We start from the raw sequence: 19,815 nt of genomic DNA on the forward strand, positions 1-19,815 counted from the left end.
TTTGTCATCAACTGATTGGTGTTCAAAAAAATGCTGGGAAATCATTCATGAAATCATCAAAACTTCATGTGACACTACAAGAATAATTACAGATAAACTATCTGCAAAACCAAACAAAACACCAACAATCATGTTTTAAAGAAGAAGAAAAAAATCCATCCACTGACTTTCAAAGTGGCTACATAGAAATTACGTTCTACTTCGAGGATCTTGATAGAAATGTAGTGGAGTAAAAAGTATAATATTTGGCTTTCAAATGTAAAAGTCACAAGTTTCCAGAAAAAAATACTACTCAAGTAATGTACATAATACTCAAAAGTGTACTTAAGTATAGTACTCAAGTAAATGCACTTTGTTACTACACCTTAGTATGATAGGCGGTATTTGGGCATTTTTCACTATTACAATGTAAAGTGTATGGATTTTGTATTATTATTATAGTGTACTAAAACTATATTGTATAGCAACGGAGTGTATAATGTTTGGCATTGCAACACTAAAAATTAACATCCTTCTGTTATAATTTTTGATAACAATATGTAGTCATGGAAAAAAACAAACGATATTAACAAAAAAGTATCAACAAATAATAGCTCAAAAGAACAAGAAAGACAGAAAGAACAACTTTTAATTGTTAAACAAATACAAAATTTATTTTATAATTAACCCTTTTTTCAAAAAACGGAACTATGTACAATTTATACACAGCATTGCTTGCACACAATTTGAGTAGCAATTACTACAGCTGTTATGTATCAGAAATATACACAATTGCATATCAGAAAAATTACAGACAGCTTAACTTAAAATGCCATAACATTTATAAACTTAAGTGGCAAAAAGGTCAAATGTTATTCTTGACAACTTAACTCTGTTCTGATAATAAATGTTTAAAAAAGAATGTAAAACTTCCACAAAAAACTGCAAGTGTTAATCAGGAAGAACTTGTCAATAAATAAATCTTAACGTTTTAATATTAAGTTTAATATTTTCAAAGTGCAATAGAATTTGAACCATTTGCCTCTATGCACAAAACATTAACCAAGACCAAACACTTTGGCAATTGGCTTTACAGTAAAAGTGGTCTCAAGAGGGGGAAATCTCCTGTATGACCTGATTTAAAATCTCATCTATGACCTCACAGTCATAGTTCACTTGGTCAGGGTCCAGTGCAGGAACAAAAGAGACCAATAAACGGGCGACACTGCACCTCAGCTCCCTCAACCTAAGGACAGAACACAGAGAGAGAGAGAGAGAGAGAGAGAGAGAGAGAGAGAGAGAGAGAGAGAGAGAGAGAGAGAGAGGGCAGATTTATATGCATGCAATAAAGCGTGACTTCTGATGAGCCTTAACACTGAACATAAATGAGCCAAAAATGCTCTTACTTGGCCAGTGTAACTGCGTTCTTTCCCTCTGCAGATATTTCATTGCTCTCTCCTTCTTTTTTGATCCCATTCACAAGGTTTGCATCTGTGCTTGCGCTACATGTTTGGTTTGAACTGATGGTACTGTCTTTCACATTATCTTCCTCGACTTTTGCACTACTCCACTCCTCTCTGCATTTCCTCAGCTCTTCTACCTCCTTCTGTAACTGAGTTTTCTCCTGCTCCAAGCTGTCCATCTTTATGTACACAGTTGAGTTTGTGGGTATTGAAATATGCAAGAGAAAGAAAAAGAAAAACAGTTTAAGCCTGACCGATCAAATAATGGCCACCCCTGCAGTAAAGACCTTGTGGACTAGGATGCTAGGATCTCCACATCAACAGCAATGCTTTCATGCTCAGCCAGCTTCACAAGCATACATGACCTTCACAGGCAAGTTTACCAGTTAAAAGTTATTACATACGAGCACTTTGAGTCAAAAATATCATTTGCTCACCTTACTTCTCAGTTCATTGCATTCTGTGTTGCGCTTGTCCAGCTCCCTTAGAAGAAAGTCCACTTGAAGAGCCATTTCATCATCTACATTTTCAAAATCATTTGTTGTTGATGAGTGTCCCTCCCCCTCAGCTTTCAACTGGCCACAACGCAGCTCATCCTGTGCCTCTTTCTCAGCTTTGAATTGCAACAACATCTCCTCTTTCTTTTTTAGCTCATCCTTCTCTTCTGTAAGCTTTTTGATGTGCTGGGTGGCCTGTAAGTGGAGGGTCTTATAGTGCTGTTCCTCTGTTGGATCTGTCTGGATGCTCTGATGGCTGTAGTCCTTATTGAGTTTGAGGAGTTCGATATCTTTCTCTCGAACCTGCTCTCTTAGTTCATCTCTTTCCTGGGCTGTGGCCTCCAGGAGATTTAGCAGGTTATCCTGTTGCTTCTGTGCTTCATGGGTTGGCATGAGGTCTATTTCTATGCCAGAGAAAAGTGAGGTCTTAGAAGTTGTTGGTGTCATACCTTCCGGGTGTTCTACATCTGACTTTGGATGTTGTTCAAAACTGATTCTATTCTCCTTAATCGTGCCTTCTAGCTTTGTACAATTGAGTCTGGAAATTTCTGCACTACTACATCTCTCAACCTCCACGGGGTCAGCGCTTGGTTCCATTCTTCTAGCATCATTCTCAATCTCCTCCCTCTTGATCTCCTGGTCCTCTGTCTTTACAATCAAATGTTCTGTTTGGGTTGTTATGCTGGTTTGGACATTTAAAGTTGATGTCTCTACTGTAGCCTTTCTAGTAGCTTCAGCTTCTATGGAAGCATGATCACTGCACTCCATATGTAATCCTGGTGCATCTTTGCTGGTATTTTCTTCTGTCTTTACCTTGGTGAGGTCAAAGGTCAAGGGTTTGGGTCTTGGCGTGCTGTTGGTCTCGACAATAACAACGTCATCACCACTATCACTGCTTGTTTCATCGTCATCATTTTCATCATCTCTATTGTCATTATTATCTGCGATCCCCAATGGTGAGGATATGAAATTAGATGTAGCTGTGGACGTTGATGGACTATCTGATGAGTAATCATGCAATGTTCTTGACCTTTTTGCATCTTGGCTCTGGGTTAGTCCTAGACTTCTTTTCCTTTAGAAGACAGGTTTGAAATTAAAAGAAATTAAGAGGAAAATTAACAACAATACAACAATAAAAAAACAAGAGAAAGATGTACCTTTTAGGAGTGGAGAGGGATATGACATTTGAAATCACTGGCATGTTGTGCAGGGCTATAGAAAAATATTATTAATATAAATAATTCAAATGTTGTATCAAAAACAAATATGCACAAAACTTGGCCTCACCAGATTGTGAGACAGGTGTTGATTTTAATGGGCTCTGTGTCGTCAAAGAGAATGTGGATGATCTGGGTGTAGAAGGGGCCTTTGGAAACAAAAAGAGAGAGTGAGACTTAAATATGTTTTGATAATTGAAATTGAGAATATACCAATTCAATGACAAAAAAGAGGAAATAAATCAAAACCACAAACTCATCAGCCATTACCTGCATTCTTTTCTGTTCTTGCTGTTTTTTGAGGTTTTTCTCACTGTGTCAACATGACAGAAAATTAAGTGCAGATTATATCAGCTCTGTAAATCTGGTATTTCAGATCCATTTCTTTTTAATAAATCACTGGCGTAAAGGCACAATATGTAGTTTTTCTTGATTTTTGTGTCCAAAAATCTTACATATTGTGCCTTTAACTATCTTGCATAGATCAATGTGTCTATTTATTCATTTTTAGATAACAAAATAAATGAATAGCTGTAACAAATGTAACAATTCACTCACTGTTGTTTGTATATTCTCAGGCAGGATGAATTTTCATTGTCAGAATCTTCAGCTTCTTCTGGTTCTTCACATCGCCTGAATATAGAACGAACAACTGTTTGAGCCAAGACATGTTTAGAGATTTGCATACAAACTCAGAAACAATTACATTTGTTGAGAAATGTTACTAATATCTAATCTACTCTAAAGTTTCTACAAATTATAGATTGCTATAATGCACTGGAAATCTTTTTTGTGTTTTCACAGTTCACACATTATCTGTTCAAGGATGCCCCCCCAAAAAGCACGCACACACACACACACACACACACACACACACACACACACACACACACACACACACACACACACACACACACACACACACACACACACACACACACACACACACACACACACACACACACACACACACACACACACACACACAAATGCCAAAAGTAATTTCATTCTTCAATCCGTTCAATTTCACCCACTTCTTCTTTCCATAGTACACACAAAACGCCCTGGAACGTTTGCATTCCTATCCTTCAAAGTGTGTATGCGCCATAACGAAACCCTAACATTTCTGAATTCAGCCTTGATAAGTGTTTTACGTTCATTACTAACTAAACAACATTTCTATTTGGCTAACACGCTGGCTGCGGTCAGATTGTTGTTTTTCTTTTACAGAGCCTATGACCCTGTTGTTAAAGGGGTCATAAACTGCATTTTAATAAGTTATGTTCTTTGAGGTCCACTTACAATGTTAGGAAACACGTTTTGATAGGCATGCTGCATTCAAGACTTTAAAGTAAACGCCCACTGCTATAATTGTGTAACAGATTTGCATATTAAAATAATTTTCAAAGTCCCAGTGACGTGTGGAAATATTTAAAAAACTTCTGATATTCACCATACCTGTTTGAGTCTGATCCCAAATCAGAAACTCCACAAACTAAACTTGCTTTGTTTTGTGTTAACAAATTACGAATTTATGTGCCATCATTTGTCACACTTATTTAGTGTTCATCATTTTCGCTAAAATGAAAGTAAAGTGACTATATATAAAACGATCTGTATCAGACAAAGAAATAATAACACATAGTAAAAACACTGTTACTCACACTTGTGTGTTGCGACATTACTGTTGGATCCAATGTAGTTGAAACTGCATCATCTTTTATTTTTAGTCTCTCTGAAAAGCTTGTTTCGAACTGTCTTGTTTAAAAATTAATCCGCAATAAAATTAAGCAAACAAACTGTCTTACTGATGCGATCTGGAACTTTATCCATGTTTTATTGATGTTAAGATCACAAGGAAGGCAATGCAAAGACTGTGTATTCCCACAACTTGGCACTGCAAAACTTCTTGTAATCTTCGGTGGCATCTCTATGATTTTGTTGCTTGAGTAAACCTGTGTTTGCTCGTATTTACTGCTTCATGACATTCATGAATCGGTCGGCTGGGCTAAAGAGGCAATGATGTAGAAGTAGGGATTGATCTTCTTCTGCAGAGGCTGTATTTTTTTACGTTATAAGAAATATGACAATCTGAAACGAGTCGTTTTGGAAACTTGGTTTCAATAAAGGCTGTTTTTGACAAACTGGGAAGTTTTGAGTTCTGAAACACACACAATATTTTTAGAGTACAAGGACCTCTTATATGTAAAAATTTGATTTCTTAATGAATGACCCCTTTAAAGGTTTTCAGATATACACCTTTTTGTTTGAGTACTGCTTGAGTTTTTATTAAACATATTAAAAGCTAAACAATGAACAGTCAGATAAAACAAACAAGGTTCACCTGGATCTTTAAAAAGTCTAAAATTAGATTAAAAAAAATGTAAGGTCATAAAAAGTCTTATTGCTTACTTATGAGAGGTCTTAAATTTAAACGTGACTTAGTTTTCATTTGGTAAATGATTTAGATTATGTCTATCTAATTAGAGCACACATTATTTTTTATTATTCTTTCTTTGTGGATTTCATTGTTCATGTGACAATTTGAATTTAAGACAGTGTATTACGTACAGTCTCCTGCACGTGAAAGGAACAAAGAAGGAGAAGAAAATGGGTAAATGTCAGTTCAATTGTAAGTTCATTCTTTGTGTGTAGGGGTGTGCGATATATATTGTCTATGATGATATTGTGATTACTGTTTTGACAATATGTGAGCTGACATCAAGATTGTCACTCACACTTTCACTGCGTTATGTATACAGTTATATGCTCCCAAAGTTTGAGATACACAGGAATTTTTGCCCAGATGAATTTTTGTCTTATTTATCATATGAAGTTATATTACAACATCACACAAGCAAGAGTGCCATTTTCCAAAAATATCAGCACGATAGCAAATGTGATATTTATTTTATACAACAGTTAAATAAACAACAAGTTAACATTGTGAGTTACATTTTTAGACACAGTTTTGTCAATAATGTTGTTTTTTCCTTCTTTTTTGAAAACTCTATGCAACAGACAGTGATGATTTTTACTGACTGAACTCCATGTTTTGAATGAATCAGTTTAATTAATGATTCAATGACCCATTAAAAACAGATGGTCACTTGCTTCGTTCCTGAATGAATTAAGACAGTGACATGTCGCAATCTACTGGCGGTTTTAGTTTCATATTCAAAGTACCTTTTAATCAAAAATTTAAAACAATCTCATAGCATTATTTATGCAGTGTAATATATTAATGCCATTTCTGATGCAGATTCTACTCTGCACTGCAAAGTATTTTGGTGATACATTTTTATTTGATTGGAAACAGCCCTATACTGTGTAATTATTCTAATTGAATTGAATTAATTTGAATCTAAGAATTTGACATAAAAGGTGGTACATATATCTAGTATGTTTAGAAAAGAAATGCCCTATATAGGTAAAAATGCCCCTGGAAATCAATTAAAGATGGAAAATATTGCCTCTTAATAAAAAATGTAATTTCTGTCACTTCTGTGATCTGACCACCACTGTGATCAGCTGTCCACAATAGGCCTAAACCAGCAAAAATATAATATCTTTATATTTCTCAGCAAAATATAATATCTAATTATTATCAACAAAACTTTAAAAATATCAAGATATCATTTTGTTGGTCAATATTGCACACCCCTAATGTACAGTATGAATTTTTATTATTTCAGGTATTAAAAGGGTCTTAAATTTGAATTAAAAAATGTAACAGCAACCCTGAACAAACCTGAACTGGGGGTCTGGATTCAATCGACAGAACCATTTTTCAGGCAGCTTATTCATGTCGATGCCATCTGGAAGTTTCCTCCACTTCAGACAATCATCACACTGAACCCAGCTCTGATCAGGACGTTTCCTGTATGTTAAACAAGGAACAAAGTTTATATATGGAAACACTGTGAATTAAATGGCCAAAAGAACAACATGTTTTTTTAGTGTGTTAGCGTATACTGACGGGATATCTTCCATAAGCACTGTGCTGTTCAATCCCTTCTTATGGCGGATTGCTTTCCAGTAATCTTCCAGTTTCACACCCAAAATGTTCATTGTTCTCCTGCGTGGACAGACAATAAACAGTTTAGATTGCAATATTATTTATTTCCTGTAGTAGAAAACAAAATTTGCTCCCACAAACTTATTAATAAAAATGGACAAAAATGTTTCAGTAATAAAACAGGGTTCGGACAATTCTTGTTATTACCTGAATTGTTTGTAACCCTGCCTGCCTCATCAAAAATCAAACGTTGAATAGCAAATGAGCTCTCAAAATAAGATAATCATAATTAGTCATAACATTTAAAATCCAAGTAATTGTTGTGCAGTGAAAATTTGCATATATTTAATGTATTTGACTATATACAGTATGCAGTAGAAATGGGAGACAGTAAATGGGAGACAGTAACAGAAAACAAAATTTCTAAACTTGTATTACAGTCACTGTGACCGTAATCACACTCACCTGTACTCTTCTGTGTAGTCAAAGTCCTGCTTGTTGTGTGTTGGCTTGAGGAAGTTGCACTCAATCACTGCAATGACCCCTACTCCTTTTTCATTTGCCTAATGCAAAACCAAGATTGAAAATGCATTTGGACACTCAAAGTAGTAATATACTACGACACATTATTTTTTCACTCTAAAGGAGTTGGTATTTAGGTGAGAAAAAAACACACAAAAATGTATATTATTAATATTTACCCTGTTTTGGCATCCAACACGTTCATAGGATTTGATGAGCCGGTTTTTATGGTACATCATGACTCCGTAATGTTCTTTGCTCTTAGTGTTGTATCCAAATGTGATGGGGATGCTTTCTTTCTGAGAAGAAAAGACTTAAGGAAAGGTATCGATAGTATTCCAAATAAGAGACATTAATTTAAAGGGTCAGTTCACCCAAAAATGAAATTTATGTCATTAATGACTCACCCTAATGTCGTTCCACATCCGTAAGACCTCTGTTCACCTTCGGAAAACAGTTTAAGATATTTTATATTTAGTCAGAGAGCGTATCCAAGTGTAGGCACACTATACTGTCCTTGTCCAGAAAGGGAATAAAAACATCATCAAAGTAGTCCAAATGTGACATCAGTTAGTTAATTAGAATGTCTTGAAGCATCGGAAATACATTTTGGTCCAAAAATAACAAAAATTATGACTTTATTCAGCATCGTCTTCTCTTCCGCGTTTGTTTTCAATCCTCAAAGAAAGATTCAAACGGTCATGAATCAGCGTATTGATTCATGTTTCGGATGGCCAATGTCACGTGATTTCAGCAGTTTGACACACGATCCAAATAATGAATCAATCCGCTGATTCATGACCGTTTGAATCTTTATTTGAGGTTTGAAAAAAAAGCAGAAGAGAAGACAATGCTGAATAAAGTCGTAGTTTTTGGACCAAAATGTATTTTCAATGCTTCTAGAGATTCTAACTAACTAACTGATGTCACATATGGACTAATTTGATGATGTTTTTATGACCTTTCTGGACATGGACAGTATAGTGTGCCTACACTTGGATACCCTCTCGGACTAAATATAAAATATCTTAAACTGTGTTCCGAAGATAACAGGAGATCTTACGGGTGTGGAACGACATTAGGGGAGTCATTAATGACATAAATTTCATTTTTGGGTGAACGAAACCTTTAATGCTCTGACTGTGCCATGAGGTGTTTTTTTGTTTTCAATTATATTTTGTACAATTAAATAAATCCAAAAATTAAATTAAAAACTTGGTTTATGTCAAGTTTCTTTCATGTTCAAATAACAATATTTTGTCTCTTATTAAAAGGTTGCATCTTGGGAAACTAATTTCCCAATAGTTATCAGGACTTCTTTAGGTAACAAAGAATTGCCTTTGTGAATGAGTGGATACATTTAGAAAGTTGGGTTTGTATTTATCCTTGACAATGTGCGCCAGGCTTTTCGTGATCAGCTGGGTTTTCACTTTCTGTCCACGAATGATAATCTGCATTTTGGGCTTCAAGTATAGGATGCTACAATATGCCTAAAAAAAGAAAATATGCATACAGACACATATTATTGTTATGTTTAAACCAGTAGCAGCTTCTGACTGTAAATTTAACTAGGGCAGATTCTGGGTCTTAGCACTAGTTTATGAATAACATTTCGTAAGTGGTCAAGTGTAAGCTCTAATGTTGACTGACAGACTTTAAAGGGTTAGTTCACTCAAAAATTTAAATTCTGTCATTAATTGCTCACCGTCATGTTGTTCCCAACCCGTAAGATAAAAAAATAAAATACAATTTCTGTCTATGGAGGAGTCAGAGGGCTCTTGGATTTCTTTAAAAATATCTGAATTTGTGTTCTGAAGATGAGCAAAGGTTTTACGGGTTGGGACAGACATGAGGGTGAGTAATTATTGACAGTTTTAATTTTTGGGTGAACTTACCCTTAAAGTACACATGACACACGCATAGAATGCTATCTATCTACGCTATGTTATCTAGAATTGCCTTATATAAGTATTTATCTCCTCCTTAGAACAGTAGTTCCTAAACTGGTATATGTGTACCCCTGGGGGTCCATGAGGTTTGACAGAGGGCTATGTTAACACAATGCTGATTTTGTCATTCATTTATTTCTTCCTCACCTTAAAATAACATTAAAATTTTAGGCAAAATACCGCTTCAAGTGTAAAAACAGGTAGTGCATCTCATCTTTTGTGGTCAAACCTGACTGCATCCACACAAGCAGAGCACATATGACAGGCTGTGTGCAGAGCAGGGGTGTAACAATATATCCTTAAACGATAAATCGCGATATAAAAATGTGACGATATGTATTGTTGATGGAAACGATGATTTGCGATATAGTTGTTTTATCCAAGATTCAACTTCCTGTAGTAGGCCTATTTATAAGGTATATTTTAACCAAACACAAATTTACAAAAGTACCACAAATGTAAACTCATATGTTATCATGTACTCACCATCATGACATTTTTCGTTTAACTTCCAAACACAAATGAAGATATTCTTTATGAAACCTGAGGGATTTCTGTCCCTCCATTTAAAGTCCATTATTCCTCCCAAACTTAAAAGATCCCAAAAAATGTCATTAAGGCATCGTAGAAATAACTAATCGAGTGTCTAATCCAAATCCAAATCTTCTAAAGAGACATGAACGATGGCTTATAATGATAAAATTTACAACGAAGCACATACTGTAGTAAACATGGACGTTCAAATGATTGCGTGACGTGCGAAGACAACATGAGAGTGAGTAAATGCAGAATTAAAATTCTTGGAGGAGCTAAACATTTACATTTGCGAATGCTTTTAGAACTGTGACAAATTGCATTGATCATATCTCTGACGCACGCGCTTCCGAAATGGCACTTCTCGATGTCAAAGCGCAAACATTATTTAAATCACCAGATCATATTTCGTTTTAGTAGAAGGCCTATGATCATTCAAATTATTTTAGATGGTTTATTCTTATGTATAGCGCATTTTTAGCGGGAGTGTCACATGCCTGTCCTTCTTGTGTGCACTGTGGCTTTTGTTATGTTGAGCAAGTGCTCCTGTCATTGTCTGATCCCTCCCCCTTGTTATCTGATTAGTGTTTGATTTCTCCCCCGTTCCCTCTTCCCTTTATAAGCTCCTTGTGTTTGTCAGTCTTTGTTGGATTGTTGTCTTGTCTATGTCTCCTGTTTCCCTGTGATTCCTAGCTGGTATGCTTTTGAGTTCTATTTGTTATTTTGATTATGTGGTTTGCCCCATCGTGGGTTTTGTTTTGTGTTTATGTTTTATTTTATAATAAATTATAATTCTCCTGCACTTGAGTCCTCGCACTAGTTTTCCTTTGTTTCCATGTAACAGAGAGGCAGTACGCTATGAGCACCGGGAGAGAATGCTGCCTGCATTGAAAGCGGGAGTAATGCGTGAGGGGAAAACACGAAAATTTACAAAAGTTTCAGTGACGTTATTACATTAAACGACTTTATATAATGTTGAACATAACGTATAATGATACAATAGGGGAATATTTATGGGTCCTGATGACAATAATACACAAATAATAATATTATTTTAATAAAAATAGGTAAAAAAAATAATTACAAAAACTTATATACTCTTCCTATGTTGGCTTAAAATATCAGGATACATATCGTATTGTGAGTTCAGTATCGTGATATATATTGAATTGTGACACGAGTGTATCATTACACCCCTGCAGAGTCCCATGGTTTTTGCGAGAGGTGTCTCAGTTAAGTCATACGTCGGGTCAGATGTCATATTTCCGCCGGAACTTGATTATCTCATGAATGCATGTACGTCCATTGCCGGTAGCCCGTGATTATAGTTTATAACGTTATAAATATGGATATTTAAACAAAACCCCATTGCTTCGCTTCAGAAGGCATTTATTAACCGTCGTAGGGATTACTTGGGATGGATGGATGCACTTTTTGGAGCTTCAAAAACTCAGGCACTATTAAATGTTATTACAAAGCTGGGAAGAACGAGGATATTATTTAATATAACTCTGACTGGGTTCTGCCCTACCTGCCCTTACAGACGAGCTACAGCTAGTTCAAACTGTAATACATAATGAAATGGTGTCTATCATCACAGACACACTGATAATACAGCATGTAGACTGCAATCTGTTAGACCTACTCAACATACAGTTGGAGGGTGAAGTACTCACCCGCAGGGAGAAGTCGCTCTCTGGGCTTGACTGTAGTAGGCGGCAGGGTTGCTTGTATTTCTCCCTTTCACTCTCATATACTTCAAATGGAATCTGGATGTCATAGCGGTCTGTTTCAAAGTCAAACTCAGATTTGTCTGAGGATGTTCTATAGCAGAAAAAAACATTCTCAACTATGCATTCCTGTGCTTTGAATAGTATGGTGTTGGCAAAATTACAATCAGATTTTGAGAAAAACTCTTATCTAAACTACATTATTAGCAGATATGTTCATTAGTTCGAATGTTTCTTATTCTCTGCCTCACTCTCTCCCAGCATACTCACTTGCGGAGATTCCAGATGATGATTCGCGTTCCTGTGGACTCAGTGGTATAGTGTGCATTGATGGCATTGAGTTCAAAGAGCAGTTCTTCCTCTGTCTGGAACAGAGAAAAGCGTAGGATATCTTGGAGACTTGCTGTGTGTTGTGTCTCAGGTCGGAGTGAGAGGAAAGGTCAAGGATAAAGACATCATACAGTATAGATAACATATGCAAAAACTCTTACTTAAAAACTCCTTTTGCAACAAATGGTGAAACTGTTCAAATGCAAATTAACATATAGGCACTGGATTCCTCTTATGTCTAATATAATCTCTCTAATACTGTTTCTTCTTTTTATATCATGCTGAATATTCTATTATATAATTTGTAGTCATTTAAGTCTCCTCCTGTCTTTATTTGAAAGGTAAGGATATATGACTGTCCAATGCGTTTGAACGAGACGATGGGTACAATGACATTCTCTGCATGTATCTCCTGAAGGTAAGTCTGGGACAGCATACCCACACACATGGACTTTCCGTTCTTGGAAAACACAATGGCGTCCTTTCCCAAGCGCATGGAGCCAGACTTAAATCCATTGCCGTAGAGGCCCACAGGAACATGGCCATTTATAGTCTCCTTATCACTGAAGCCAAAACTGAGAGGGAGAGTAAGACAACACGTTATATATAATAAAAAAATATTTACTTGACTTTTTAACTGTTGAGTCAGTAAGATTAAAAAATATATATATATTTGTATTAAGTAAGGATGCATTAAATTAATCAAAAGTAACAGTATAGTCACATTTAATATTACAAAAAATGTATCACAGTTTTCACATCAGCATATTAGAATAATTTCTAAAGGATCGTTTGACACTGCAGACCACTGCTGGCATTTCAGTTTTGCCATCACGGGAATAATGTACTTTTTAAAATATAAATATTATTGTTTTACTGTATATTTGGTAGTGTAAATATATACAAAGACACGTTACAAAAAAGTTATATTTTATAATAAATGCTGTCCTTCAAACTTTCTGTTAATCAAAGAATGCTGATAAAACACAGTTTTGCAGTTCCCAAACTTCATTAACAACCATTTTCAACCATGATAATAAGTAAAGAGTCTTGTATCAAATCAGCACATCAGAATAATATATTAAGGATCATTCAGAGAATCACTGTTAGGATCATGAAACCCAAATGTGTGCTAGTCAACATATTGGTTTATGTTCTCACCCACCTGAGCATTTTGTGCATCTTATCGTAATCAATTCCTGCTCCATTATCCATGAAAATTAGGCAGTCATGACCTCTGATTGCTGTTTTATCAATCCAAAACTGTTTGGCACTCACATCTGGGTCATAAGCATTGTCTAAAGTAGAAAAATATATATTTAAAATATGATCAAATAATTACACATATTTATCATGATCAAATAATTACACATATTTATCCTAGTATCTGAGTAGCTCTCTACTGAGGTAGCCCTGAAAACGAATCTTACAAAGTCTTTTAATTCCTTACTTAAACCTGGCAGGAGTTAAACACAGTAAAGAACTGCATGGCTAGCTGTTAATGAGCAATACATGAAATTCAATAAAACAATTGGCTTAATGTATATACAGAATAGTATAATTCACTGGTGATATAGGAAGGCAAGGCATATGTTTTAGATGTGAAACTAGGTTACAAATACATAGCAATCTAACACTTGAGGGAACACACCTCAGTTTAAATACAATGAGTGATATCAGAAGTGTCCGCTCACCTATCAGCTCTGCAATGGCACTGAAGGGCCAGGTGTGGCTGGTGGAGTTGGTGTGAAGGAACTTTGGATTAAGCTATAAAAGGGTCAAAGACACATGTGACACAGGAAACTTTATAAGTGACACCGTAAAACCCAATGTTATCAATTATAAATATAGATATTTTAATAAAGCTATTGCTCAATCTTAGTTAATGCATTAAATAATGAGACCTTATTGTAATTTGTAAGCCTACCTGTTGTTCTTTATAGCCTAATTATTTTGCACTTTAATCTGTTTGAAAATTGTACTTTTACAGCTCTGAAAAAATCAAGAGAACACTTAGTGGTCTCTTAATTTTTTTTCCAGAGCTGTATATATTTTTGGTGCATTATTGTATTTAAACATTCAGTTATTTTTGTTATTACAAAAATAGTTCTTAAAGCTGTTATGCTATGGCAAACAATTTTTTTGCAACTTATTTCAATATCGTGATAAAACTTCAGCAATTAATCGCAACATGAAAAATTGATATCGGCACATGCCTACTAGCAAATAAGCATTTTCAAGCCTTTGGCTGTTTAATAGCTGTATATGTACATATTAAACATTGTTGCTATTTTAAAAAATAGAACTCTTAATAAAATAGAACTGTTAATAAATGAAATACATGATGATAATAACAAAATGATATTGTGATATATATCGTGGATGGATTTTCTTGCAATATATCATCTGTCACAGAATCGGTGGTATCGTTATTGTATCGTATCGTGAGTTATCCTGTGATTTCCACCCCTACCAAATTGATTTAGTATGTCCCAAATCGTTGTATGTTGAAATTAGTATTCCAAAGATACCTGGATGGTCTACTATTTCGGCTTAGAATTCGAAGTGCAGATCGATGCACACTGAGTCTAATGGATAATATTGCCCACAACCGAGTTTCGAGTTGGACGATGATTCGATTAGAACTACAAACTTTTTTTTTTTAAACCTACAAAGAGGTTTGATGCACACACATGACGAAATTTGTATTTATTTAATACTATCCACATTAGATTTCATCTGCAACAGCATCATGAACTCTGCATGTCAAGACCCACAAATGGCAGATCAACCTGGCACTACATTTTTCTCCAATATGGTAGCAAATGAAATCGAATGTGGAAGAGTTTAACTGTGCCAATGATTGACAGGGCAGTTCAAACAGTGACAGGATGCAAGCGACAGAGCTGTCCGTAAAAGATGTAGTATGTCCCAAAGCTTGCATACTTTTCTGCTAAAGACTCAAAAGTATCACATTTTTCTTCACAAAAAGAGAACCCTACTGACTTTGTGATTGGTCGATACTGTTGTCAGTGATAAGTATTCGAAATTAACATGATTTCTTAATGTCTAGTGGCATATCAGGGCCATTTTATGATTAATTGAAATACATTTCTTACATACAGTTCCTTTAATCAATAAAAAAAAATCCTGAACAATTTTATAATTGATATATTATTTGGATGAGCCTTATTCAAAGTTATTTAAAAAACACACAAATACACAACAGCACTCAGAAATATTTTTTTTTTTTTACACTAAGACTATTTATTTATTTTAACTGTTGATTTATGTATTTTATGAGAGGCCTACCATGAGCTTACTGTTATTATTAAGTGATACATTCTACAAAATAATGTCTACTTATTATTGAAGGTCACCAATCATTGAAGGTGTGTATGGAGCTTGATAGTATCTGTAAGTTATATGCCATCTCTTTATTAGATAAAATAGTGTAAATGAGACAGTAAGCAACAGACAGGAAAAGGACAGCCAAAGGACTTGCACTCGGGTCACTTGAAGCGGCTGCGCCATATTTCGGAGCACTGCCCTAAGGCTATTCTAACGTTGCACAGCTCCAGTGTTTATGGAGCTTGAGGGGAAATTATCGTTACAAATTTTGGCTTTAATTTAACCAAATAGAATCTGGAGTATCAATGTCAAAGAGCCGCTGTTTCTCAGCCATGTTTAAGGGTGAGCTACTTGTCACACTGCGGGGGCTGATATACACATTGTGATAGGCTACCAGGGCACAAAGTTTAAAAACAAGCGCAAGCGTCGCGTCTTTTTAAGATTAAACGAATAAACAACTGGATTGAGTCTCGATTATCCACATCCAGTTGACAGAGAAACGAAACTGAAAGCAAAATCTGATTTTGGAGCCTTTCCGATAGGACGACGAAGACATACGTCACGTCAAAACAAATGAATGATCACATTGCACGAGCACACAATTTTCCACACACTTAGCAAATATTTGTTGTTCATTGTTAATAGCAAACATAAAGATCGTAGTAGATGACAATTCGTCAACCTGCTAATGACAATGCTAACAGTGCGAGAAATTACGTTATAACCTATACACTTTTTAATATGGTCTATTAGCATGGTTTCTATTACCATGCATTAATTACACACGTCAAGCTGTAATAATACATGTATTAAACATTCATACCGCGCAGAGCGGGATCCCTCTCTCCGTTTGCACGGCCATCCTTGATATGAACAAGCCCGCGACGAAACAAAACTTCCAGAGGTGTGAATCCTAACTTCCGGGAGGCTGACAGGGAATGATTTTCAAAATAAGAGCTCAAACACTTTGAATTCATTTAAATTAGATTTTTCATTTTGTAATTAGCCTACATTTGTATTTATTTGATGCATTGTTTATTTTACGTTAACGGTTTTGTTCGAATACCTTTTAAGACTTCAATAGTTAACTTATGTTTATAATATATATATATATATATATATATATATATATATATATATATATATATATATATATATATATATATATATATATATATATATATATATATATATATATATATATATATATATACACACACACACACACACACACACACTTTTTGTAGGCTTTTTACTCTATTCTGTTTTTTCTAGGATTACATTAGATAAGATAATAATGTTTCATTAAGATGTATTGAAATGTAGCCTACCAACCTTATTACACTAACCGGTCTACCAGTTGTACTATTATTTTGAAGGAAATTCTTAATGCAGTCCATCACTTCCGGACTGGAACTCTCCTTTTTACAGAAGTGACTAAACGGACAGAAATATTGATCTCTCTATGCTTTAACCAAATACCGCGAACACTCGGCTGTAATATTATTTAATGTTGCCTTATGATAAATAGCCCGATGGTTTGCGAAGATGTTAGGAATGGAGCTGTCAACTGGTGAGAATCTATTTTCTTGCAAATTTAGCAGGCATTTGTGTTTCACGTTCTGGGCTCTAATTAAACCAAACATGGCAAAATAAACCTTATATACATATATAAATATAATAATTTGTATCAATCTACTTTGATATAACTTATACTGTATAATAATGGGCACCTTTTTTTTTAAGTTTACACCACAAAATGTCACAAGTGTAAAGATATATAACCAAGCATTAATAAATTAGCTAACACTTTCCAATAAAGTTCAATTTGTTAACTACTTTACTTAGAGAGACAGCATTTATTAATCTTAGTTCATGTACATTTCAACATTTACTAATACATTATTAAAATCAAAAGTTGTAAACATTAGTTAATGCACTGTGAACAATTTCACACACACACACACACACACACACACACACACACACAAAACATTCTGAAGTTCACTATAAATGACTGTATTATTATTAACAAAGATTAATACATACAGTAATAAATGTATTGCTTATTGTTAGTTTGTGTTAGTTAAAACATTAAACTAATACCTAAACTAATGTGAACAAAGGAGCCCTTATTGTAAAGTGTTACCATAAATGTATAAAGTTCTGATTACTCGTAACATTTTGCTTGTTTTATTGCAGGTGTGGATAGTGTGGTCGAAAAAATTGAAAAGCTCCCAACAGACTTGTTTGCAGAAACGGTACGATTGATTTCTCAAGTTCATACTGACATATTATCAAGTTATGATATAAGAAATATCATGAAGTTATTGGATGTGGTATTGCATGTTGATTCAGATCACCGATCTGACACTAGTCTTTTTAATTTCCAGCTTCAGGTGATCCTGGTTCATCTTCAGGATCAGAGCAGATCGGTAGATTTGATTGAAACCCGTGATGTAAGTTCACGCAAATTACATCCCTTTCAATATATTATAAACTGAGCGTGCATGTACCGTTTATGTCTTTGAAATGCTTTTATTTCCACAACTCAGAAATTTCAAAGAGCTGGGATAAACCTCGATGAGAAAGCTGTTCAAGATGTTATAAGACTGATGTCATACTATTTTAGGTACAGTATTATCTTAAGAACAAAATATCATTGATGTAAACTTTTCTGAATTAAAACACATAAGTATGCACATTTATGGAACATGTCGATTTTGCTAATTTGATTGTTGTGTCTGTGTTGCGATAAGGTTTATGATAAATATTTATTAAAACAGGTTAGCTGCAAAGAGCAATCTCAGTGCAGATGTCTTGGTCAGTAAATTGACTGAATGCAGCAGTAAATGGTCCAAAGCAAACCTACAGTTGGTGCACCAGCTTTGGACTGAGCATGGTCCTCTTCTACATGCACAGCAGGAGGTCCTGACAATGGCTAGCATTGGACAGGTGTGTCACATGATTCCTGTTTTCAGTGTTGCTATTGGTCAGTCGCTATTCTCTCTCCTGTTGTTGATGTTAAAGCTTCTTCACTCTTAGCTCGTAGATATCCAGTGGAAGCTTGGAATGGCAGTGAGCTCAGATACCTGCCGATCCCTCAACTCTTCGTTCATCTCTGTTCTTTTGAAAATTGCGGACACGTCAGGGGAGGTATCATATAAATCCTTTGAGATGACTGTACAGCAGTTCCAGGTATGAGATTATGCATTTTCTTAATTTCATTTTAAACCATCTGAAGTGTCTGAACTACCACAATTTATAATTATCTTTGTTATTTTGTCCCTCAGAACTTTCACAGGCAGTTCAAGGAAATGGCCTCCGTTTTAGAGACTGTTTAATATTTTTCTGCATGTGATTTGCAGCAGTGATTTTGAACCATTCCATCTTTGACTAAATATTTACATTTAAGTATTTAATAGTTTTTTGCACTGATCTTTTTTTCTTTTTATTCCTTTAATACTCCGCACTGAAAAAAGACATCTGAAGACGTCCTATGGTGTTCAATAAATTTCCATTTGTCATTAATATTGATCTTCATAAATGTCTATGATGCCTTTAGGAACATTAATTAAATGTTTTCCCCCTTTCAAATAATGCTGTTGAGTTGATGTTAAAGAACATGAATTTCTCCTAATATTTTTCAATAAAAGTATTCACCGAACCAATATTTTGCTCTGTTTAGACTTTTTGAATGCATTGCACCTGCTTAAAGTAACTTTTTTAGTTTATTCTTAGCTAAAAACACTTAGTTCTTTCAAAAATATATGTGCTCATTAATGTATATTTACTTCTTTCAAGTAATAAAGTATTCTCATAAGTTTATAATATGCCATTGAAAATACATACGGGTGAGGGGTTCGAATGCCGGTCGCCATGTTGCCCCTCCATCTTGAAAGTACATTAGCCAAAGAGGGACATACCCATAAATTCAAGCTTCGCCTTTCGCGTTTTAACACTCGATGGCATCTTGTCGAATGTGAAGAGGGGGATTGCCATGTTAATCTTGGAATAAATTGGCCACCGTAGGAGTTCAAACGAAATCAGAATTGAGAGGAACAGAAACTATTATTCACTGGATGGTCATATACCTTTTCACCACTAGATGGGGGAAAATATCACAGTGTAGCTTTAACATCACAATCACGATGCTTAACATCACAGTGCTGAACAGGAGGGATGGTGTTGGATTTGGTTTTGGCAAAAAAATCATTTGGATGAC

The 19,815-nt window shown here is 35.0% G+C and overlaps 2 protein-coding genes across 3 annotated transcripts; one reads left to right on the plus strand and one right to left on the minus strand.

Annotated features, from left to right (window-relative positions):
• Positions 1 to 650: 650 nt before the first annotated feature.
• Positions 651 to 16,500, minus strand: morc3a (MORC family CW-type zinc finger 3a). Of its 2 annotated transcripts, XM_067443964.1 has the most exons (19): positions 16,414 to 16,500; positions 13,934 to 14,006; positions 13,405 to 13,537; positions 12,591 to 12,814; positions 12,180 to 12,336; positions 11,856 to 12,003; positions 9,055 to 9,186; positions 7,876 to 7,995; positions 7,640 to 7,737; positions 7,382 to 7,402; positions 7,136 to 7,234; positions 6,908 to 7,036; positions 3,715 to 3,789; positions 3,427 to 3,469; positions 3,227 to 3,305; positions 3,097 to 3,151; positions 1,880 to 3,011; positions 1,386 to 1,621; positions 651 to 1,225 (listed from the first exon to the last, which is right to left on the minus strand). In XM_067443964.1, exons 1-19 carry the CDS (start codon positions 16,450 to 16,452, stop codon positions 1,087 to 1,089), a joined length of 3,132 nt encoding a protein of 1,043 aa, XP_067300065.1. In that variant the 5' UTR covers positions 16,453 to 16,500; the 3' UTR covers positions 651 to 1,086. The 2 variants fall into 2 exon arrangements, with proteins under 2 accessions (XP_067300065.1, XP_067300066.1); XM_067443965.1 differs by lacking the exon at positions 7,382 to 7,402.
• Positions 16,501 to 16,977: 477 nt separating this feature from the next.
• On the plus strand, positions 16,978 to 19,263 carry commd6 (COMM domain containing 6). The gene is made up of 7 exons (XM_067445047.1): positions 16,978 to 17,163; positions 17,793 to 17,851; positions 17,984 to 18,049; positions 18,146 to 18,222; positions 18,377 to 18,545; positions 18,636 to 18,788; positions 18,884 to 19,263. The coding sequence occupies exons 1-7, from the start codon at positions 17,139 to 17,141 to the stop codon at positions 18,932 to 18,934; spliced, it is 600 nt and encodes a 199-aa protein (XP_067301148.1). The 5' UTR covers positions 16,978 to 17,138; the 3' UTR covers positions 18,935 to 19,263.
• The last annotated feature ends 552 nt before the right edge of the window (positions 19,264 to 19,815 follow it).

The sequence above is a fragment of the Pseudorasbora parva genome, chromosome 5 (genome assembly GCF_024679245.1).
Source record: "Pseudorasbora parva isolate DD20220531a chromosome 5, ASM2467924v1, whole genome shotgun sequence".
Taxonomy (NCBI): Eukaryota; Metazoa; Chordata; class Actinopteri; order Cypriniformes; family Gobionidae; genus Pseudorasbora; species Pseudorasbora parva.

What these genes read in the sequence shown, in the direction of transcription:
- morc3a (XM_067443964.1), bottom strand. Translation starts at nt 16,452, where the DNA reads ATGGCCGTGCAAACGGAGAGAGGGATCCCGCTCTGCGCG. An exon ending in AGAGCGACTTCTCCCTGCGG is followed by an intron (nt 9,187 to 11,855) that starts GTGAGTACTTCA and finishes TTCTTTTTTTAG; the next exon opens with GCATATTGTAGCATCCTATA. An exon ending in AACGCAGTTACACTGGCCAA is followed by an intron (nt 1,226 to 1,385) that starts GTAAGAGCATTT and finishes TTCTGTCCTTAG; the next exon opens with GTTGAGGGAGCTGAGGTGCA.
- commd6 (XM_067445047.1), top strand. Translation starts at nt 17,139, where the DNA reads ATGTTAGGAATGGAGCTGTCAACTG. An exon ending in AGGAATGGAGCTGTCAACTG is followed by an intron (nt 17,164 to 17,792) that starts GTGAGAATCTAT and finishes GTTTTATTGCAG; the next exon opens with GTGTGGATAGTGTGGTCGAA. An exon ending in CAATGGCTAGCATTGGACAG is followed by an intron (nt 18,546 to 18,635) that starts GTGTGTCACATG and finishes CTTCACTCTTAG; the next exon opens with CTCGTAGATATCCAGTGGAA.